This window comes from Scomber japonicus, chromosome 3 (assembly GCF_027409825.1).
Source record: "Scomber japonicus isolate fScoJap1 chromosome 3, fScoJap1.pri, whole genome shotgun sequence".
NCBI lineage: Eukaryota > Metazoa > Chordata > Actinopteri > Scombriformes > Scombridae > Scomber > Scomber japonicus.
The window spans coordinates 4,799,631-4,824,332 of NC_070580.1; the positions used below are offsets into that span (position 1 = coordinate 4,799,631).

At 41.0% G+C, this 24,702-nt stretch overlaps 1 protein-coding gene across 1 annotated transcript in view; it reads left to right on the forward strand.

Moving 5' to 3' along the window:
* Window positions 1–24,702, forward strand: part of plxnb1b (plexin b1b) — a 119,297-nt gene that overhangs the window by 70,964 nt on the left and 23,631 nt on the right. Inside the window, exons 4-10 of the mRNA XM_053315395.1 lie at window positions 3,117–3,205; window positions 4,329–5,499; window positions 9,841–10,023; window positions 17,993–18,121; window positions 18,383–18,483; window positions 20,763–20,895; window positions 22,829–22,985. Of these exons, the coding sequence (XP_053171370.1) occupies window positions 4,339–5,499; window positions 9,841–10,023; window positions 17,993–18,121; window positions 18,383–18,483; window positions 20,763–20,895; window positions 22,829–22,985 (1,864 nt within the window). The 5' untranslated portion in view covers window positions 3,117–3,205; window positions 4,329–4,338. The remainder of the gene's footprint in view (window positions 1–3,116; window positions 3,206–4,328; window positions 5,500–9,840; window positions 10,024–17,992; window positions 18,122–18,382; window positions 18,484–20,762; window positions 20,896–22,828; window positions 22,986–24,702) is intronic.

The window sequence follows — 24,702 nt, forward strand, 5'->3', positions numbered from 1 at the left end:
GTTCACCAGCTAGTCTACAGCTAGTGTCTTTTTTCCCGTTTGGTGCTGAGCAGGTAGTGTACAGTGGCTTTTACAGCTTTTTCTCTTAAAAAAAAGCTCCTTGCTGCGGCCCAAAATGACACTATGAGAGCTCTGAGAGTGAAATAAAACAGTGAAGTTGCAGCCAGGCAGCTAAACAATGAGCTGAGCTGAAACGCACTATAAAGCTGCTGAGTCACTGTAGGTTCATCACTACGAGCTATGACCAACATATTACACACATGCACATGATAAATATGTAGATTATAACAGGTTTAACAGTGTTGGACAATGATTAATTTGTTAACATCCAAAAAACTACAGCTCCCATAAAACTTTACTGGTGTAGCATTGGAGGGAACTTATGTTTCTTCCATACCTTTATCAGCAAATGCTCTCTTCTAATGTCATTCCACTTTGTAGCTGTAATCTCTGCTGCCTAAACAAGTCTACACTTTTCAGTTATTACGTATTATTATATTACATACGTTTAAACTAACCTCACTGATAAATATGTTTCAGATTTACCTATGCATCATTTTTTAGTAGTAATGGCCTCAAACATCCTGGTAACCTTGCTTCAATTTCCAAGCTCAGTCGAAAACCACCCTACCATGATCCATCAGTGTGCCCTGGCCCTGCCTCCTGTGTGAATGGGTGAGTCATTTGAATGACTGAGAGGGTTGTTAACTGCCAGCTGAACTCTATCAAACACGGGGAATATTGCTGGTGGATGTAATCACCTTCTTTTGACATCAAGTCCTCTGGGAGAAGGTCCAGATGTTTCAGCAGTGCCCCACCCCGTCTCCACAACAGTCTCAACACCACAAACACAAATCACCAGCTGCGACACACACACACACACACACACACACACACACACACACACACACACACACACACACACACACACACCTAGTAATTTACTACCTGTTCTATCGGTCCTGTATATTTTATAGGAGTACATACATAAGATTCTATCCTATGGACTGTGTTACTGACTCTGCAGACAGTGCTGGAACAAGATGGAGTCCATTACCTAAACGTAAGGGAACATTTAGATAAAGCAATTACAGCCACATTTCCTCCTCTCCCCTCTCATCAAATTGATACCTTTTGACTCACTGTATTCGCCGAAAAAAAAAAAAGAGAGACTTCCATTCGGAGGCGAAATGTAATTTTTTTTAATGTGAGAGAATTGAATCAAGAGTCCATTCTCCTGTTCTCATGTGTCTCAAACTCTGAATGAAGTTGAGTCTGATTGGATTATTGATTGCAGGAAAGGCAAACCTCTTCCGAATGAGATGGGCCCGGATTGATGGCAGTCCCAGTTTTACTGTAGTTTTTGGCGATTTGATTTGCAGCTTTCAGCAAAAAGCAAATTAAGATGGATGAGGACCTGACCGGGACTGTTACTCTTGGATAAGTTGCAACAGCCTGCCAACGACGAGAGTTATTGGAGTAGACAACCCCATGCCCAAATCTGACACAGTGACCCACGATGGGAGTGTTATATATCTGCCGCTTGCTAGAGGAGGAAACAGGAGAAGCGCTGTGTTTGTTGAACTAGCGCTTCTATGAGTTAACATGCCAGTCATTCCTCTGCCAGTCTGTGCTCCGTTAGGCTTCGGACTGGTGCTTTCTCAGGATTATCTGCACATGGCCGTAAAGCTTCATCCTCCAGAGAGATGAGACGGGCTGACTACAGAGTTCACTTCCAGCCACAGAGCTGTAGCTTTTGACCAAGTAATGAAAACATGTTTGCCTTACCTCCAGGGGTCAAAGGAGAAAGTCTGTCATTTTGTTTAGATTAAATGATTTCGGGTTCGGTCACCAAGGCATCAATCAGCCTGCTTTGACCTCCGTGCCTCTGTTTATACCGGAGCTGGAACACAAACATCTGTTAGGACATATATCTGATGAGGAGATTTAGATTGAAGTCACATTGTATAGATAATGATTATAATTACTGTGCTCTAGTAAATCAGTTCTTTTCTTTCCTTTCTTTCCATCTTTGGCCTCTTGCCAGGCCTTTACCCTCATTCCCACATACAGGAGCTTGCCACCAACAAAGCAAGCTTTCTAACGCTCCCAGTGTGGCAGGGAAAGAGGTGTGTGTGTGTGTGTGTGTGTGTGTGTGTGTGTGTGTGTGTGTGTGTGTGTGTGTGTGTGTGTGTGTGTGTGTGTGTGTGTGTGTGTGTGTGTGTGTGTGTGTGTGTGTGTGTGTGTGTGTGTGTGTGTGTGTGTGTGTGTGTGTGTGTGTGTGTGTGTGTGTGTGTGTGTGTGTGTATAAACTGGGTGAGGATTGGTCTGTTCAGCAGGCTGAATAGTGTCTTTTTCAGCCTGTCTCCGTCTTTTTTCCCAACCTCCCCTTTGGATAAGCTCACTGGAGATCCGCCTGAACTTGTAAGAGATAATCCTGCTTCTGTTCCAGTGATGGAGTGTTGGGAGGCGATGGAGGAGGAGAGCAAGATGGCAAGAAGAGAGAGATTATAAGCAGGAGAGAGGAGACTAAACTGTATATGGCGTGAAATAGGAGGATTGGGTGTAATTTAGTAATCATGAATAGAGGAGACATTACAATATTTCACGAAGTGTCAAATCACAAATTCAGGTGCCCAAAAGGGGGAACTCTACCCCTCTTATGGTTCTCATGCCATCCTCTTTGAGTTCACAGCAGCTTGTTTTTCTGGCAGGGACCCTCAAACCAAAGGGTTTTTGTACCTTGTATCCTAGCAATGAGGGAGGATTTTATACTGGGACAGAGTGTGTGTGGCACTCAAAGCCCTCTTGGACTGACACTACTCGACTTGGCCTCTGCTGAGGGCTTTTTTACACACGAAAAAACGGATGTTGCCAGTCAGACATAGGTCTGACAAGAATTTCAATGGGAATGAGCTTCCCACGGCTTATAGTGGACTGCTGTGATGCCAAAAAACACAAGGTGTTCCAACGTCAGAGTCTGTGTTTATAGCAAATACGCAGGTTTGTGGTTGGCTCACAATCCTTTAGGGGGATTTCTGTCCTACTGACTCACACTAGGTGTCTTAGTATTATAAGAGTGTACTGATGTATCGTCTCTTTCCTCTGCATTTCAGGTTGTGTCCCGAAGGATGTGTTTTTAAACCTGAGCTGCTGGGAGGTCAAGAGGTGACATGCCTCTGTAAGACACCACGGGAAACAAATGGTGAGGAGCCCATGTCTCAAAATGTTCTCCTGAGGATGTTTAAACAATTGAAAACCACTTTGTAGAGTCAATGGTTCTAAAATTAAAAATACTTACAGTTTTCTTATCCAGTTTTTTTTATGTCCTTATATTTTTGCAAATAGCATGAAGTAATTAAGGTCAAAAGCTTGCACCTTCTATAAGGACTACTCTGTGAAACTGAATTGGATGTGGGATAAATTTTCTTGATCCATTTTCTATTCAGTGCATACATATCTCTCTCCAGGGCAGTTGTTCTCCAAGAAGCCTCCAAAAGTCTCAGAGAGCATTCTAAAGCAGGGGGTCCCCCAAACTTTCTGTACCATGGAGCATGTTTTACTGATAACATTCTTGCAAACTGACAGACAGATTATTCAAGTCATGCCAGGCTTAACTGATAATGGCCTGACCTGACATATGTTGTTATGAGCGCTGTGTGCCTTCATTGCTTTATCCCAAAGACGATCAACGTAGACATTCCGGCAGAAAGACTACTGGATCAGACACTTAATTTGACAACTTTTATAATGTGTTTGATGACAGTTACAAATAGGAGCATAGAGGGCTCTTCCGTGGTCTTCGGTGCTGTAGGTGAACTCTGAAAGTCATGAAAGACCACATGTTACAATCGGTTACAGTCCAATGTGCAGTCTGCCATGTCTGCCATGTCTGCCATGTCAAAGCAAGAATTGATGTCTTTGATTTCCTGTGTGGTCTGATCCTGGCTTCAGCTAGCTAGTTACAACAGAACATGTAGAAGGAGGAGGTAAGAGGGCCTCAATACTAATGGCTTACAGTACTTCAGTTCAGAAACAGGTGCAGTGTTGTGGCACTAACAGTGAGCCTGGGAGCACATCCACTGTTCTAGAGAATCTGTGCACCAAGAATGAAGGATAGTTTATTGTATATTTGAATCACTGTATCTACCCTACACAGTACATCATTGTCAATAATCTATACAGGAATTAAATGAACCAAGTTAACAACAAGGTATTCATATGGGTGTCTGAGGCTAAATGTACAATTATCTGGTGATTGATGTTGTAATGTGTGTTGAGGTGTGTAGTATGCTTTCTAACAACATCTCCTGTCGTCTTTCCCTCAGCTCTGCTGCCATGCCTCCGGGGATGGTGCGTCGTCTTTCAGTGTCAGCAGGCCCAACGCTGCTGTCTCTCCTGCTGTTAGCCATTGGCTGGCCTTTCACCTCAATACCCAGTGGCGTTGTCCAAGGACAAGACTCCTCCCCCTCCAGCCTTTACCCTACCTTTATTAGGAATGACACTCTATTTGAGCACATGGCCCTGCACCCTGACCCCAGTGTGGGTCGGGTCTACGTCGGGGCCAGAGATCACCTGTTCCAGTTGAATCAGTTCCTCCAACCTGAACTCCAGGATGACACCGGACCTGTCACAGACAGCAGGGAGTGTTTGCCTCCTGTAACAGAGAACAACTGCCCTCAGGCAAGGGTCACAAGTAATCACAACAAGCTCTTGTTGGTCAACCCTTACTCCATGGAACTTATTACCTGTGGGAGTGTCAACCAAGGAATCTGTCAGAAGCGTAGCCTGGATTCTGTGAATAAGGTACTTTTCTCCACCGAGAGGCCAGTGGATACCCAATATGTAGCAGCTAACCACCCTAACGTTAGTACAGTTGGGCTCATTGTTCGGTCTCATCCTGACAGACAGCCAGTGCTGTTCGTTGGGCGAGGATACACTAGCAGCCACCCACCCATTTCCACAAGAAACCTCGCCCAGGAACCAGTCTTTTCTTATGAGGAGACTGCTAAGCTGGCTGTTGCTGGCCGTCTCTCTGAGTATGACCATCATTTTGTAGCCTCGTTTGCCCACCGTCAGCACGTATACTTCCTCTTCTACAGGCGGGACCTTAAGTCACAGTCACGCGAGTATCGCACCTACGTCTCCCGTGTATGTTTGGATGACCAAGCCTATTACTCGTACGTGGAAGTGCCCTTGACTTGTCGCTCCAGGGCAGGAAAAATCTACAACCTCCTGCAAGCTGTCCAGCTTGGAATCTCCAAGGACGAAGTAGCGAGTCAAGGCTCTGAGATTCTTCTCGGTGTTTTCTCCACTCGTTTGACTTCATCAACTCGTCCCAGTGAAGACTCAGCCCTCTGCATGTTTAAACTGGAAGACGTGGACCACAGGATTAACTCCACCAGGGACCTGTGCTACACACAGATGGGTAAAAAGACAGGAATAGAGGCAGCCTACATCGAATATGAAGTCAAATCCAACTGTGCCAATCTGCCAGAGGTGAGTTCAACAGATCGAAGCTTCTTGTTTCTAGGACTGTCACTAAACAAGTGCAAATAAATGAGCACTAAGACATAATACATATAAATACATTTGAATGCAACACATGTATCCCATTCCTAAAGTATGATGTAGTAGTATCTTGAATTAAATTGTAAAAACCAAAATGCTCCCATGCATCACTTCTCAGATACTTTGGTGTTTTGCAGAGGTGGTAAGGCACTAAGATCCAGATGCATCTTCTCGTGATCAATATAGTTGACGACTCTGCTCTGTACCCTAAAGGTGAAGGCTTTATTTTGTAAAGTCATATGATGGTAACTGGGATGGCCTTTGTTTCAGATCATATAGCCCACCTTCACTATAAAACAATGCAGAAAACCTTTGCTGTGTCTCAAATACGTAGTGCTTCTGTACTTGCACATAATATTTTGAGTGCATAAGTGTGTTCACACTGACAAGTATGGAAAAATGCAGTGCACTATGAGTACCCAAATGCTGCACTGAAAAACAAAAAGTTGAGTGTGGAATTATGGACACTTCTCGCCCTCAATAGTCACCATCTTAGCTACGTAGCAGAAGGCGAGGGACAACATCACCGCCTTATAAAAATGCATTATACATTACATTTTTGCACAAAGCACCACTATACTGTTGTCACATATAAGCCATCAGTATGGTTATTTGGTTAATTTAGCAGTCTGTTATGATTTGGTACCATGAATGCTAATGCGAGCTTGCTAACGCTAGCTTTCTAACTAGCAAATCATAATTTCTGCTAAGTGCGCACAGGCCTTGTTTGATTTGAGGGAGCATTATCCTGTTGAAATATGAGCACTACGCAAATAAGTACATAGTATACACAGTGTACTACACAGAAGTGTACTAACAGAAGTATGGGATTTGAGACACAGAGCCTGGCACGGTTAGCTTGTTTCCTTCATATTGCGTTAAAGCAGATTTATGATTTCAGGGTGAAATATAAACAATTGTTCTTCCCTATCTAAACAACTAGCACTCAGGTGCACATTAGTAAGGGAATTACCTAACACTTTCTCCAGTGAAACCTCTGTGGCCAACATTCTGAGTCACAGCAGTTCTTACCATGTATGTGTCAGTGTGTGTAATTTGTATGTTTGTGTCACAGGGTGTTACTGAAAAGCACAAATGCCACTAACAATATCTTGGAGGAATATGGACGGCCTTGTATTATATAAAAATGACCTTTGCATATATATTTTTCAGTCTTTCCCCCATGTGCTGCTTAAAATTGAGGTATTTTTTTCTTAATATGAATGAAAAGGTTCATTAAAACTGAGAGGCAGAGTACAAGTCACAAAATAACCCAATATTGTTGTTTGTAGAGAAGCACAGGCGCTCCATTTTTTAAAGTTTTTCGGTGAAATTACTTCTTTTTTTTTTTGATGACTACTGAATAAAAGCTTTCATCTGCCAAAGCTGGTGCCGCACATCTGAAGCTGTCCAGGGCCGTCCTCTTCCATCCAAGTGACCTCTGTATCAAGAGAGGATGAAATTTAATTTGACATTTTCGTAACAGACAAATGTAATCCTGCGGAGGAGGGATTGAATTAGATTGTCTCTCTCATAACACCGACTCTGGAAATCCTGACTTTATGCTGTGTGTGTGTTTGTGTGTATGTGTGTGTGTGCATGCATCTATAAGCATTGCATTTGGATAGGCATTGTGGGCTCGTTTGACACCATCATCATCTATTATCACTTCCTCGTGTGTTGAGGACAGAAAACAGTATGACCCTTCAACCTGCGAAAGCCACATACAAGGGATTAGCTGGAGGGAGGGAAAGGTAGTGTGGCCAGTGTAATTGAATAGAATTGCTGGTCAGAGAGGGATCGATCAACGGCATTAGGCGTACTTAGTGGGGTGGGGTTGGGGGTAATGTTTTATCAAGGTTTGACAAGGACAGATGAGGACATGCCAGGCAGAGACCAGACTCTAAAGGAGGAAGAGAAGAAGAGATTCAGGGATACAGATGAAGAAAATCAGAAGCAAGAAGTGTCCACCCCAGTTCTATCCTGTTCAGGACTGAGCTGCAAGCCAACAGAACTAAGTTACTTAACTGATCTCAACAAAGACAAAACTGACCTCACTGATGACCGCTCAGATCATTTGGGGTCAGAAGGAGTAGACAAATCACAATAACTAAATAACACTATTTACAATGCAAAATATAGACAAAATGACTATGAATGAATCTTAACTGCAAAATACATAAAGGCTCTCTCCTCAAACCACCTCACCCCCATGCTTGTGACAATACAAAATCAACTAAATATGCATGTTTTATCTAGCAATTATGGACGCCAAGAATACTAATAAACTTAACCTCTAGAGACCTGAGCTTTTAATTGGTATGCTTTTTATCTTTTTTGGGATCAGTAGGACCTGATAAGTACAAAAGCTCAGGATTATCTTTGTACAGGAATACGTTTTTGACATAAATAATGTCCTCATATGGGGAGAAAGGGTTTATTTTACTGTATTACATAATTAATTCACCAATGTATACAAGTATTTATTTCCTTACATTTACACCTTCCCTTTGCAATGTCCCTATGTCCTCAAACAAGTATTTCCTGATAAGCAGTGTTGCAAAAATTAGTCTAATTTGTACAGCATATCAAATTACAGATGTTATTAAGCATAAGCAGACAAGTTTCAACTATCAAATTTGACAAGGTTTTTGTAGCTGGTTCACTTTAGTCTGGGGATCGGCTGTTGATTGACTTGGCCAACATGCCTGCCATCTGGTTTTACACTGATTATTTCATACCTAATTGTACTTTGGCTTTGGTGTTGAGGGATCTGGCACTGAAAACATATTTCCACTGTGATTAAAATGACAAATCTTAATCAGATCGATGTACACAAACAACACATGGCAGCCTTCATCCCTGTTTAGTCTTTGCAGCTGTGGCTCGCGGGTGGTTGTGGCTCAGAGGTAGAGCGGTTCATCTACTAATGAGAGGATAGGCGGTTCCATCCCTGGATCCTTCAGTACACATGATGAAGTGTCCTTGGATAAGGCTCCCAAAGGCTGTGCCATTGGTGAATGTTGGCATGTAATGTTAATCGATTTGAGTGGTCAGAAAGCTAGAAAGGCTCCATCATAAATGCAGTCCATGTACCATTTGCTTGGACAGTCCATCAGGAACATGCTTTGTTATTGGTGATCAGTATTCAGGACTCCTACCAAACATTAGTGGTCAAACTGCAACTTTAGCAATCTTTTGTCATCATTATCTCCTCCCTCCCTCATGGTTATTACTGGCCTCGGTATTTCTGGCTAAATGTCCAGATGATTGCAGACTGCGCTGCGCTTCTCAGTGTGTGTCATTACAGTGTAATCACAGGCTCCCATCAGCCCAGGCTGTTAGTGACACGCCACTCTTTAAGCTTCCAGGCCATGTTCCTAGACTGGACGTCATAACTTCATAACTATTTCAGAAGACATAATGTAGTTTGGGGCTATTCTTAGCATTCGGTCATCTCTGCTTGTTTTTCCTCTAATGCTCGAGTTCTTATGATGCAGATCAAACAGGCTTTCTAAACTGTCCCTCACCCCACACAGTTAACTTAATCAATACACAGTGAGGCCTATATATAGCTGTTGGGACATAGTTTAGCGATGTTATGTCAACCGATTTTCAAATTTGGTGCAGTGTTAAAAAAATCAGTGATATATTTAAGTTTTACTACAGTTGGATTGTATGTGTCTCTCTGATAAAAGCTCTCTATTTCTCGTCCGGCCAAATAAGGGAGTCCGTTCACAACAACAAACCAGCCAGTTGCATGCAATCCATCAAAAACAAGTAGGCAGCGCTCTAAGGTTCATTGCTTCCATTTCCTATTGTTGGGATTACCAGTGATGAAGCGGTGACCCTGCTTTCAGATGTTCTTTTGGAAAAATAAATTGCCCGGAACAAAAAACAACAACCCTGCCGCCAGAGCAAAGACTTTCCATTGCCAAACTGCGGAAACAAAAACAAACCTACTCTAAGCTTTAACGCACAGTGTGTACAAGTCACTGGATTCCTGCAACGGTTCGTTCTAAAAACACTCGACCCCTCTACAATAAATCCTGCTGGGATTTTACTAAACACTGTAGCAACACTGCTGTTGTGTTTTTGATAACCTGCTGAGAAATGATAACACATCATATGAAGAGTTTGTTTTTGCACAAAACATGCAGTGTAGTTTACATTTCATGAGCAAATAGTATGTGTTATTTATCATGTGGATCTTAATCTTCATGTGAATTAAACATGACATGTCCTCTCTCCTCATCTCCTCATCGGTAGAACACTCTGGACGCCTACCCCTGTGGCTCCGACCACACCCCCAGCCCCATGGCCAGCCGGGTCCCCGTGGAAGAAGAGACAATACTGGACAGCCCGTCTGCCCGTCTCACCGCTGTGTCCGTCAGCATGAGGGCGGGACATACCATTGCTTTCCTGGGAGACTCCAAGGGGAACCTGCACAAGGTAAACACAGATGTCAGGGCGTGCCCAGACAGGTTGTCAGTTTTGCATTCTACACACACACACACACACACACACACACACACACACACACACACACACACACACACACACACACACACACACACACACACACACACACACACACACACAAGCATTTACAAGGTGCACTTTGTCTTTATTGCTTGTCATGTTAAGCAGAGATTGCCTTGTTATTGCTGGAAATGTGAAGTAATAGTCTAGCATATTCAACAGCTCGTGTCATTACTTAGAGTTCAGATCGTGTTTGGGTAACATGTGCCAGGTATTTCTCACACAGCTGTAATATATGTCACTGTACAGACATGGTAGTTGACCCAGCAGACACTCAGTTCAACACTTTGCTCTGTTCACATCTAAACCACTCACTATTCTCATGCCAACCGATGGATGTTTAAAATAGACTCAGCTCAGTATGTGGAGGCCAGTACTACAGAAATAATCTCAGGAACAGAGAGTCCTTCCTGCTGCATCTGGACTTGTTTCCATCTTGTTGTTAAGTGAATGTACTAATTTTAGTAGATCCTGCCAGTGTGGTAACTTCACTTACCCAGTGAACGATGAGCACATACACAACTGCTAACATCAGTGTATACCTAGAAAACCAGTGGTTCACCCTCCAGTTATAAAAGATTTGAAAACAAGCAAGTATGTCACAACTTTTAAAATCTGGTGTCACTTTGCTCCATTGGTGATCTAGTCTTAGCTGCTAAACCAAATGTTTTAGCATGAACTTGATTTACCTGCAAGAAGTTTTTTAACATAATAATGGAGAACGAAGTTACAGCATCATTGTAGACTATAATAAACAGAGACTAACCTAAATAAAGAAATCACCTCTGGGAGTCTCTGTAGTGAGAGATGAGCTAAAGCACATGTTGTTGGTTTATGGGAAGGATTTTGATTGACTGTCAGTGTTGCTATCACTCTGAAAGTGACTCCACCATCCATGTGAGCTAGACCGATTTTTAAAACTATATATTTACAGTTATCCTTATAATTATCGTTTTAGGTGTAGATGGCCTTTAAGCATGCTGTGTTAATACCAATTCTGTAGTTTGATATGTTAGTTGTTATATTTTTCTATGTCTTTTCAAAAGTTCCTACACATGTAAAATATACTGAATGGTATATGCCTCAAACTATTCCTAATCTTTTTCCAGAAACAGGTGTTGCAAGCAGGGTTGTCTTACAGTGTATATATATATAGATTGATATGGTAATAGATATATTTTATGAGGGGGAGAAAAAGGAACAAAATAGACACTGATATACATCTAGTTACACGCAGTATCCTCATCTTCCATCTGTCTTGGCATATTACACATAATACTATCAATAGCCCAAAGCATGTTGGCAACCAAACATTACATCCATATATTATAGTTGATCATATTGTTCCAAAAGAATGAGCATTAACCAGCAGATGTTGAAATGTGGCCGCAGGGATTTGCTGCCATTTGATCATTTGTGAGATCCAAGACTGATTTTGGCTCACAGTTGTAGTCATCCTAAAGGTGTTGGCTCTGTACAGGCCAGTCACATTCCTTCACACCAAACTAGGAAACTAACTGTGGCTGTAGCACATTTTTTTGAGATGGGGTCTAAGAGACAGGTTGATGGCTTAGATGAAAAATGAATCAAATGAACCATTGAAATCATTGAAGTTGGTTCAGGAAGGTTGATTAGAGAAAAACATTGGATGTCGGAGAGTCTAAATATATATCATGTTTTACAGCTGTTTTCAAGTTACTTGGGGATAAATTACAGGCTGTTGAGGGCAGGAGTTGATGAGTTAGAATTTACGATTAAAGAAATTCATGAAGTGAAGGAATTCATGGATCAGTAGAATTATAACTTTGTCAGCCTGGTCAAAGTGCTGATAAGAAACCTTTTTATTTACAGTGTTGATTCATCTTTTAGTCTTGCACTCTGTAGTTTGTGGTGGTGATGAATTCAATTGCAGTAAATTTCCCTTTTGTGGTCAGCGCCAGGCTAGAGGATAGGAAGTAGTATATTATCACTTGTTGTATAACAGAGGGTCAGTCTGCTAGAAAGGAGACGTCCCTCCCTGATGTCAGTGGGTGTCGCTCTACAGAAAACGTTGCTCTCATTCAGACACAGTGGAAAGTAAGAGAGGCCTGATCATGTGAAGCTCATCTGAATTTATTCTGTTTTCGGCAGGCTGTCAGTTAGATTTCCAAGGTGCTGGGGTTGAATGCAGGAGTCCCAGTTGAGTCACGGCAGGGGTCACATACGGCAGCGTTTCCGCGGGTTCAAACGGTGGTCAAGGTTAAGCTCGGTCACACACAAAAAGACGCAAAGAATGCCCTGATCAGTGGACTCATGGCATTAGTCTTCTTAATGACAAAACCTAGTGTATGAGTTCTTAATAACATGTAATACTGGACTAAAGAGCAGTATCAGATGGAGGGTCAGTGGAGCAGTGAGTTGTAGGGTGGCCCCCCTTGATATCAGGAGTTTACAGATCGTGAGTTCGCCTGCACACAGTTGGCTCTTTGTGTCTTCTGGCTTTTGGTTGAGCCCCCCTTTGCATGAGCAGAATTAGCACAATGGCAGCCATTAACGTATTTTTACACGGTTACGTCACGCAGTGCCAGCTCAACCTTCGAGCCGTACATCACTGCGAGCAGGCTAACGGAGCTCCATACTTTATTTGTGCACAGTCATCTCTGAGCGGGTCAACACGTGCACTTCCTAACAGAGAGACTCATTCAGAATGATGAGGAGTTATCGCTCAAAACAGCAGACAGTGTCAGTGTCACTGTCCTTAATGGACACATTGTCAGTCTCCGTCTTGACCGCAGCTACCAACGATGAATATGTCACTTCATGGTGGTGGCAGCCTTTACTTTACATTTAGCTGATATACTGTACATATACTATAAGGCTGATTTAAACACTAGCAGCTTCTCAAGAAAACAAGAACACGTTTTTAGAATAACATTTTACACATATAAGTCACACCATAGATCCAGTCACTTGTAGAGCAGAGCACAGTTCATTCATTCATTCTGTCACTCATTTATTCACTCAGTCAAAGTTAAGCCATGCCCTCTAGTGGCTGTTTTTATAGCGGCTTTTATTTTTTATTTTTTTAGCAAATCAATAAATTGCGACAAATGGCTTATTTAAAACTTAAATGTTCAGCTGATCAGTATTAAAATGCATCTGTGTTCACATCGAGTGCTTTTCATGCATGAAAGCAGGTTACAAAGTGCACACATAAATCTTTTTAAAGAGATATATGTTAAGTTGAAGAATTTATTAAACATTTGAGCTGAAGTCATCAATCAATTCATCGACCAACAAGTAAAAAAAGATCAAACATTCTCTATTCTAGTCTCTTAAATGTGAGACTGTTTTTCTCTTTGTTCTATTATTATAAAATGAATTATCTTTTTACATTTGATAGATAATGAAGGTAGTTGCATTTAAACCCACTGTGTAAATGTGTTATCTAAACAAATATTAGCTTTAATTTTACTCTGGCGGATTCATGCTGATCATGCAACCATTGTAAATGTGATTTTAATAGAGACGTAAAGTACTTAAATGTTTAGCTATGTGATTGGCATCCAGAATGTGCACTCATTCATGAACAAACAGAGTCATTAAAGTCATTCATTTGCCTGCATTATGTGTAATTATTGACAGATGGAAGAGCAGTCCTAGCTGTGAGGCAGGACCGTGTTTACTACAATCATTTATTTACTGAACTGTGTTGATGCTTCACATAGTGTATAACACACTGGCCTCTGTGCTTGTTGTTGTTCAATCACTTCAGACACTCAGCACTTCATTTCCCAGCTGATTAAACCAGCTCTGTGCACATCACAGTTAAGCTGTGATGTGTTGTTCTCATAATAAATCATGGAGCTTCCTGCTTGTTTTTCTCTGTCCTGTCAGCGGCCATGTAAACTTACTTCTTTATCTTCAGCTTCATCTTCCATCTGAACTTTGGAACGATAGCTCGCTAAAAATATTATAACAGTATATCCGCCAGCCAACATTCCTGAGATTGTTGTTGTTGTGTCTAAGATACATACAGAGTGAGACATTTTACACATGATAAATCCTCAATGCTCGCTGTCATCATGATATAGTTTTTAAATGATCTCAAAACTATATTGGTAATTTGGTAGTGCAATATCTTATTACTTATAGGTTAACATATTGATGAGCTTATATCTGGTTCAGCATTGAGAGGTATTTTCATCACAATTTAGGGATCTAGACCAGGACTATCAAACATGCGGCCCGTGGGCCAGAACTGGCCCACCGAGGGGTCCAATCCAGCCCACTTTGCTTCCTGTCTCCTTCTTTCCTTCAATCTGTCCTTCCTCTCTTTCTTCCTTCAATCTGTCATTCCTCCCTTTCTTCCTTCAATCTGTCCTTCCTGTCTTTCTTCCTTCAATCCGTCCTTGGGCTGTGTGTGGCCCTTGACTGAAAATGAGTTTGACACCGTTGATCTAGACAAAGCAGGAAAACAACTTCAGACAAAAAGTTGTGTCCACATACTTTTGCCATAAAGTGTATATTCAATTATATGGCTGCTAATATTGCAAACCTTTAGAAGAGACTGCAACAGGATTTTTGAGGAAGTATTCAAACCTAAGTAAAAGTTCTAATACGCTGATTTAAAAACACTCTATTATAAGTAAAAGTCATGTAAGAAAAAATTGTTATTGTATCTGGCCTATAATAGGTATGTGACGTTATACACTTCAGCATCACTGAGTTAACATCATGCTCTCTGACATTTAACTGGCCTTTTATGTGTATAGATTTAGGCAGGAGAATATAATATTATGTTTACATTGCAACATATTCTTCCGTCCTCCACCTCCTCAACCCAGCGACGATGACCTCAGCCCCCTGGCAGATAAACATGATGTACACACTGATTGCTTAATTGCATCTGCTGGGGAAAAAAACTGAACATCTAAATGAAATTACGCTGGCATGAGGACACAGGAGCCAGTGTGATTCCTGAAACCTCACCAGTCTTATAAAGATGCGCTGCTCCAAAACTCACCGCTGACTCGTTAAGATTCCATCTGTAAATGTTTGTTTTGTTGATGTCAGAGCATTGCGTAACATTAGAAGAAAGAGCTTTTGTGCGGCAGTAAACATGCAGAGGTTGTTAATCACCTCTCAGTTGAACTCTCTGACATTTCCTACTCCACTTCTTAGATGCTTGTTATATTTCATTCTAGATTTTTTTTTATCATACTGTGTTGTGCAGCAGTAGTGATTAGTGCAGGCTGGATGGGCAGTTATTAAAGCTGGAACAGTGAGGCTTTGAGGAGCTGTGGGATCAAAGAGTGTTGGATTGCATAGCTGACCTCAAATCCTCCACATACCTGGAGGATTGGATTATCCCAACATCAGGGAGACATCCCGGCCTGTATCACTGTATCATATTCATCACACCTTCCACTGGCTACTACTATTACTACTACTACTACACACACACACACACACACACAGGGCAGATCAGTGGATCCACTCTTCTCCTCCTGACCTGCACTGGATTCCCCCATTAGGATGATTGCTGTCTTTGTTGGCCTCTCAGTGCCATATCTCACTAATGATATGAGACAGAGTGAAGCTGGTGTTCATGCTGCTGTAAATAACATCTAAAGGCTGATGTGGAGCAGTCAGTCAGTCAGTCAGTCAGTCAGTCAGTCAGTCAGGCTGCCCTCTCATATTAACCCACATTACAGCAACTCTGGACTTCTAACAGCTAGCCAGTCATAATGTAGTCTGGCTATTTATTTAATGGCATCAAATATCCAGATTCTGTCTCACCATCTGTGCTGCTGATCTAATCTGGATATATTTCTTTATTTTATCAGTTTGTTTGTGTGGGTGTGTGTTTTATGGTTGTGTGCATAAACACAGTATCTGTGTTGGGGTTTACACATTTTATAGTCCTATAATATAACAATTATTCATGTTGTTTTTAGAGTTTTATAGAATGACTTCCTGTTGTCTTCCTGTCAACTGTGCAGCTTTTGTCCCCCGGTCCTGTTTGACTGTTTATAAAGCATACGGTTCAAATTATCACTCAATTCTGTGTTAAACCTTTTTAGCCAACTTCATTCCAACTTATTAGCACAGGTGAAATTGGAAATCTGGCAAATAGGCCTCATTTAAATGAAACTATACCTCATTTTTGAGTTAACATCTATTGTCAAAATTGACCTGAGGACAATATTAGGGTTAAACTCTTTGATAAAACAACCCAAACTCTGACCACTCTCGTAGTCGAGTGGTTGCAGTGCATGCCATATACCCACAATGTCCCTGGTTCAAGTCCAGCAAGGGACCTTTGTTGCATGTCATACCCATATCTCTCTCTCCTCATGGTTCCTGTCAGCCTTTCTGTCTGTTCATCCAACTATCCAATTAAAGCAAAAAGAAGCAATCCATAATAATATATTTAAAAAAAAAAAACAATCCAAACTCAATGTCCACTCATTGGTTTTATCACATGGTCTTCATCAACAGACGAGATTTGCTGAGTTGTCATAAAGGATCACATGCAAGCTCAGCTCCGTAGCTTTTTTAGTAGGGCTGTCAAACGATTAATTTTTTTAATCGAGATTAATCACAGAATTTCCATAGTTAATTGCGATTAATCGCGTTTTGAATTGCATGTTTAAAATCCTGTTATTTTACATTTCAAGGCAGTTTTAAGCCCATAATGTAAAGCATTTCTTACCAGAGTGTCTTAACTGGGAATCAATCACGGCTCTGCTGCGACTCCCACACTCCAAAATGGTCCTTTGGTGGAGCTGAGGCTGGCTTGGCTGCACCTGGGTGTTTAGCGTGGAGGTGCTAACTCAAACTCGACGTACTACGGTTGTAGTTAAACTCCGTTTGACACAGGTTGTATTTTACTTTTGACTTGTCAACTGAACCGTCTGGAAGTGTTTTAAAGTTAAACAAGCCGTTCAAAAGTCCAGTAGCTCTCTTACTTTCCATCAGCGCGGTCGGTTTACTGCAGGAGGCCACTTCAAAGCATAGCGCTACAGCTAGAGGAGCCGTCTACGGGTGAGTAGAAGGGACAAAAAGGCTTGCAAAATTAAAATGCGATTTAAAAAAAATTTACGCGTTATGGATTGCATTAATCTAATCGCGATTAACGCGTTAATGCTGACAGCCCTATTTTTTAGCATTCCTCATGCATGTGTATTAAAAAGTTAAAGGTACCTTGCGGTGTTTTTGAGCAGTAGCATCACTATGGAGCAATGATTTTATAGTGGACCCCTGTTGTTTAATTCTTGTGCATGCTCATGATCACGTACTAGCACGTGGGTGAAAGAGTGCACATTCCTGTCAAAGGTTTCAGACTGTTTCACAGGTCGCCAGGAGGCTGTCATGTGCCAGGTTTATTTGCTAGACCACGGCGAGTAACACTGAATGTAAACAGATGGGTTTTTTTTTCATTCTTGATCTTGGACATAGTTACAGTCCCTACTCAAGCTCTACTTACTAGATTTTTCTACAGCTGTCAGTTGTATAACTTGTCAAATGAAATTATTATTTTAGCACGTGTGGGTAGATCCTTTTTAAAATATGCCATTATGAAATATGCAGGAGGAAAAATAATGAGCGGTCTATTTTTTACGTTGTCAGTTATAATGACTGCTTAACAGAAGGACATTTTTAAAAGTGGCAGCGCAGTGCTTATTTATTTTCAGCTGTCTATTGATGTCTGTTGAATTGATACATAATTATACCTTTTTTTGTGTGTGTGTGTGTGTGTGTGTGTGTGTGTGTGTGTGTGTGTGTGTGTGTGTGTGTGTGTGTGTGTGTGTGTGTGTGTGTGTGTGTGTGTGTGTGTGTGTGTGTGTGTGTGTGTGTGTGTGTGTGTGTGTGTGTGTGTGTGTGATTTCTGCAGGTGTTCCTGGGGCCTAATGGTGAGGTTGAAGAGTACTCTGTCATCACCATACAGCAGAACACAGCCATCAGCTCAGACCTCATCCTGGACCAGAAAGAGGAGCATCTCTTCATCATGACCCAGAACATGGTACACACACACACACACACACACACAGTCTTCTTGTGTAAAGCAAAAGAGAAATTATTAAGACACCCTCGTTCCTGTCCTGGATTCTCTGCCTTCCACTGAAGCAGTCTGTAGTTGGGATTATTCTAATGACCATATTTTTTTCATTTTGCATTGTTCCACTTGGAAAAGTGGGCCACCTATTCTTTTTAATCAGATTTCTAAGGGGCTTAGCGTGGATGGTTTGCACGCCTCAAATGTATTGTGTTGTCCTGATTCCAGCTGCAGAAGAGGCCAGTGGCTGAATGCCAGCAGCACCCAGACTGCAACTCCTGCCTGATGGCTCACGACCCTTACTGTGGCTGGTGTGTCCTGGAAGGAAGGTGAGATACGTAGCAGCAAGCACAAATACACCGTCTGTTACTTAGTCCATTAGTCCATTAGTCCAGTAGTTGATCAGCAAATTCATCTGTGACAATTTTCACAAGTTATTGTGATTGATAATTGACTAATTGTCTTTTATCAAGAACAAAATATGAAATTGTGACCGGTTATTGCAGTCATATTTTTTAGTTTTGTGTCAGTGTAATTTGAATATGTTAAGGCTCATTTGACAATGTGAAACATAGAAAAAGATATAAAAATAATTTCTGACTGACACACTATCATGGTGTGATGATCTGCTAATACAGATAATCACAATCTGCTAATACAGATAATCACAACCAAATTAAAATATTAAAAATTCCATCGTTACTGTTAAAAATATAACCCACAATGTAACTTGACTGCAGACAGTTTGATCAGGTATTTGAGTGTTTTATTCTAGTAGTAGCTAATATAACCTGGAGCTATTAGCCTCCAGCAGAGATGAGCAGCTACAGAGATCTACTAACCGCTCTTCTTTCTAGCTCAACACCTCCAGATTCGTTTCATTTTCAAACTTGACATTTTTAGTCTAGTTGATGCTGACTGGTGTGACATCACCTGAGGCAGTTTATCAGATTTTGCACAGCTGCTCCTCAGACACAAAAGACTTAATAGTATTTTTTACACAGTAGTACTCCCTGACACCTGGAAAATCCTGTGGAGTTCCCCTTTAAAACTGCGATGCAGAACTTCTATATATAATTGAGTGTCTGTTACATTCAAACCCTCGCCAAACAATTTATTTTACACAACGCACCCAGAACCTGCTAGCGGAGCCTGCTAACTTCCGGTTAGCCCCCTGCTAACTTTAATAGGGATAAACTAATTTAATCATTCGGCTGTTGTAGACAGTCAAAGTGTTATCAGACCAATTCTAATAGTGATAAGAGTCATTTGGGGGGGACAGTCTGACGTTCAACACAATATATCTACCGTTTTACAGCAGCAACAGTAGCGACAGAGTTTCACAGCAGAGCCTATGACGTTAGCATGTGTTGGTAGTCTTCTTTTTTAAAAACTAGAATTTATTAAGTTTTGGGTTTTTTATATATTAATATATTATTAATATAATATATTATAAAAGAAAACCAGGATTGTGGGCAGGTGGGTTGCAATATTTGTTGACAGTGTTCTTGAAATGACTCTCACTGCTAGAAAGGAAAGACTAAAGTACTACACTGAATTTTCAAGTTTTGAACAGATGCATTAAACCTGTAGACTGAACATCACAGCAACACTTGATATTAAAAGCCAGCGTGTTGAAGCTCGTTGAACAGAACCCACCGTGGCCTCATGTGAGACTTACTGGATAATGGAAAATGATAAAATGTACTTCAACATTAGTATTAGAGTTACAGTAAAAAAAAAACACTAAGCTGATAAAGAGCAGTGTCTATGTAAAGTTAGCTAATGCTAGCTAACATTAGACACTGGTTATAACAAACTAAGGCTGTATGAGTATATTAAAACATTAGGGATGCTTTTATTGCTGATGCATTTTACTCTCTTTTTGGAAAAAGAATGATTCATAAGTTTTACATTAGATTGATTAAAACCAGTACTGACTGCTTGTTATTCTGTTGTTGCAAGTGCAAAATAAGTTCTAGAAACAGCCTCAAGCTGCTGTAAATTATTGTCATTTATTTTGTTTATTTAAACAATTGTACCACAGTAAATCTTCCACTAATACTCAGCGCTGACGTGTTGTGAACTTCCATTAGACGAGAAAGCTGCGGGGACAAAGTGTTTTTGCCAAGTCATGTTTGCTCTGGTGGGATTGTGTTTGAGTGTGATGAAAGAAATCTCCCCATCCGTCCCATCTGTGTCTCCTCCCCCGCCCTATCCTCTCTCCTCTCCTCAACACCTGGTCTCCCACCTCCCACCTCCCTCTCACCTGGATCTTCCCCTCCTTTCCTTCCATGTTTACTCCTTTATTTACCTTCCACTCAGCTACACTTTTCTTAGTATTAATATATTTAGATCAGCTGTTGTTTCACACATTCCTTACATTAGGTTGTATTTTTTTTAGTCCAGCTGGAGAAGAAATCAGTTAACAGTCCAGTTTTTTTACAATCTCAGTATGATTTATGGATGAGCAGGATGTACTCAAAGTCATTTTCACAGTTTAATTTGATAGTAAATGTTATGTGGAGTCAGAGAGAGACTTCAGCTCACATTAAAATACACTTTACATGATGTAAGAGCGCAGCCTTTGTGTTCCCCCCCCCTACAGTTGTGTGTTGCAGTCAGAGTGTACTCGTGGGAAGCAGGCCGGTCAGTGGCTGTGGAGCTTCGACATGGACCAGCAGTGTCTCGCCATCCAGGACCTCAATCCCTCCAACGTCAGCAGGGAGCAGAGCAGAATGGTGAGCCAGTAGATACACCTTGTTCAAGTCATGTTTAGTTCTCACATGTAGTAGAGGAACGCGTCCTTACATGTCCTTTACAGAGGATTTAAGTAAGATTTCCTTCATAAACACAATGTGTTTATAGAGAATAATCTTTTTTTCTGCTTTCTGTTGACTTATGATTAAGATAACCCCCCACTTAAGAAGCTACAAGCTTTCCTTTGAGAATATCTTCCAAGTCTTCACAATGAGTACAGGTCATATTCTGCCTCTATGTGCCCCCCCCCCCCCCCCCCCCCTTTAGATAACAGTCTCCTCACATACCAAAAGCCATAAAGCTCCAGATCACCTCGCCATAACTTATCCCAGAATCCTTTATCAGCTGGGGGGGGGGGGATTTACTGTACCTTAGCTGTGTTGGGTATCAGGTTACTGTGTGTGTTTGTGTGTGTTGGATATGTGTGTCAGGAGAAGATAGTGATCAGAGTCCAGTCCTGTCATGTACTGGTGCACTATCAGTCATCTGTGTGGAAGGTGTATCCTGAGGATAGCAGCAGAGACACTAAATATAAATCATTCACACGCTGGGTTACATTCTTACTGTTGGAGAGAAGGACTCAAGAACACATGGTCCGGTCATTGTAGGTCTATGTAGTTGTAGTATCATGCCGCTGTCCTCCCTCCTTCCTTACTCATTTCCTTCCTTCCTTCCTTCCTTCCTTCCTTCCTTCTCTCCTTACTTTCTTCCTCTCTCCCTCCCTCCTTACTCCTTTCCTTCCTTCCTTCCTCTCTCCCTCCCTCCTTACTCCTTTCCTTCCTTCCTTCCTCCCTTCCTTCCTTCCTTCCTCCCTCCCTCCTTACTCATTTCCTTCATTCCTTCATTCCTTCCTTCATTCCTTCCTTCCTTCCTTCCTTCCTTGACCTGAGGACAACAGGAGGGTTAAAGAAACTTCAACCTCATTTACAGACAATCTAAGGAATTACATCACTGTATGGGTCATACTGTTAGACTCAGAGATGATCTCTTTAGAATGAGAAGTAAACATCACATGAATGAGAAGAACAGGTGGAGTCAGAATAAAAGTGACAGAGTATAATCCTCAAAGAGTTTGATCAGTATGATTCATGTTCCTGCAGCAGAGAGTAGCTAATTCAGTTTTCAAAACTAATTATTCCACGTTGACATTTGCAAGAGAGCGCATCAGATTTATGTTTGGCGACAGTTTAATCACTTACTGTCATTATAACCTTCACTGTCCTCTGCTGCAGCACAGGTGTGGACTCACTAATGCACAGTTTTCTGTCTGACAACAAGCAGCAGCAGCAGTAGCAGTCTGCTGATGTGATTGAAGTCACATGTGGACTCAAACTGTGTGGATACAATGATCATCTAGGTCACATGTGTAACTATGTCTTTGAAATCTTTCACGTGATTTGTTTTGTATTACTATTATTAGTAATATGGTTTATTTAATAGGGACGGATACAATTTTACCGTATTTATTTTATTGCACATAAAGAAAAAACACAATGCAAGAATAGTAACACATGCAGATTTTTTTGAGATTAAGAAAAAAAAAAGATAACTAACAAAAGAGAAATGTACAGGAGGAGCCAATAAAACCCATATAGGCTTGTCAGGTGGTTTTCCTATTGTGAGATATACAGCATTAATACTGAAGAAATACAAAAACATGAATGAACTAAGGTGTTGAAAGAGTGTGAAGAAAGGTGACAATTTATTGACGCAAGAAGAGTATGATTTCTCAAATGATTTTAAATAAATTTCAATATACATAAACAGGCTGAAACAAGTGTCTGATATAAGTATCACAGTGTTCATAAAAGATTTTAATTTGAAGGGTGTTTTTTGAAAGTAAATAGTAAAAAAAAAAACAAAAAAAAAAAACAGCAGCAGTGTTGGATGACATTTCCTCTGGTCTTCCCTCAGGTGTCTCTGTCAGTTCCAGGACTTCCAATATTAGAAAAAGGCGAGTCATACTCCTGCTTCTTCCAGGACAGCCACAGCCCCGCCACTGTCACCCAAACCGGGGTCACCTGCCACTCCCCCGACCCCAACCGAGTACCCATGGTGCCTCCAGGAAAAGGTGAGCATTTGTTTTGTTGTTTTGGAAACCTGAGTTGAATTAGCGGTTTTGAACTTTTCAACTTTTATGATTGAGGGATTCGGCTGCGTCCTGTAATGTGATTCATCCTTGCGTGTGTGTTCCTGTGTGTGTGTGTATATATATCACACATACACATTTCAATCCATGTTTCCATGAATCTAGGCTAACCCAATCCATTTTTGCTAATCCAGCTTACACAGCAGGGTGTAATCTGTATTTTAGTGCATAAATCAGAATTCTCTCTATTCATTTCTTGGTTGGTTGATTGTTGAACGTGCTGAGAGCAGCTTGTTCGTTCAAGTAAGTCACCGCTAATGATAATGGAAGATTAAAAGGGGCTTGTAAATAAAAATTGAAGCCTCTGCAGAGGTCACACTCACCCAAACATTCCCATATTTTGTGTCTCAAACACACACACGTTGGTTCCCATGCCTGCATTCCTGCAACTTTGAGCATTTTGTGGTAGTCAGGGTGCAGAGTTTAGAGAGAGTCAGCCTGGATATGCACACACAGGCAGTATTTAAGGATCTAGCTGTGGCTTACCTTTTGCTTAAAGAGGGTTAGTGCCAGTGTTCACTTAATGAAAGACGCAGCTGAAGGCCAGTTACTGCAATTGTTGGAGATCACGTTCTTGCCCAGACTGTTTAACAAAGCCTCTCCGGTGCATGAACGAACAAATCCTCCCAGCTGAAAGTAGATTTTCACAGTGAGGTGACTGAAATCAGAACAGTCAGCTCAGCAGTGATTTCCAGGACGTTACAGGGTGGTTAAAAGCTCTCTGACAGACCACAAAAGCCACAGAGACTATCATGATGTCATCACTTTGTTGCAGATCGGTGGTTGCTAAGCTATTAACTTTATAAAGCGTGTTTATGTAGGCCTTGTTTGTGCTGAACTGATGTGAAACAGTTGGAAGCCGCAGCAGACTGAACTTAATGTCCCAGATTAAATAGTCTGAGTAGAAGATACAAAGCTACAGCCACCTGTGGATATCCTGTCAGAGCCTGGCTAGCTGCTCTGACTCTGTGTGATACATTAAAAACCTCATATTTCATATTTTTCAGGATATAAAGGAAATAACAATAAAATGATATGAATTGAAAAACAAAAAAAATGAATAATGATAATAGAAATGATCAGCTTTATCACAAAGCAGGGCAGCTCACATGACCTGTTCAAACTGTCTATAACAGCAGCAACAATGCTAGACCTGCTAATATTAGATTAGTTGCTCGTGAGGCATTTTAAAGGACAAGTTCACAATTTTTCAACAGTGTGTTAAAGTAGCAGTCAGGTGTAATCATTCCTCCTGTTCATACTGACTATTAAAAGATCTCCTTCATATGTGCTTTCAGTGGAAGTGATGGAGGACTAAATCCATCAGCTTCTATTGAGCTTCATCAGTGTGAGATAATCATATCAAGTGATATCTGACACATTTACAGTCTTAAGTATTGAGGGAAAGAGTATTGTCTACTGTTTGGATTATGAAGATAAGAATATATGTAAAGTTGTAAGTTTAATTAGATCAATTTTACATCCATAAAGCTAGAATACTAGATATTAAGTATTATTTTCAGTCTATAAATGTATACCAAATAAGAAATGTCTCTCATTAGTCAAAAACGACTCAGAATTATTTATCACTTATGTCCTCTTTTCAATTATTATTATTATTATTATTATTATTATTATT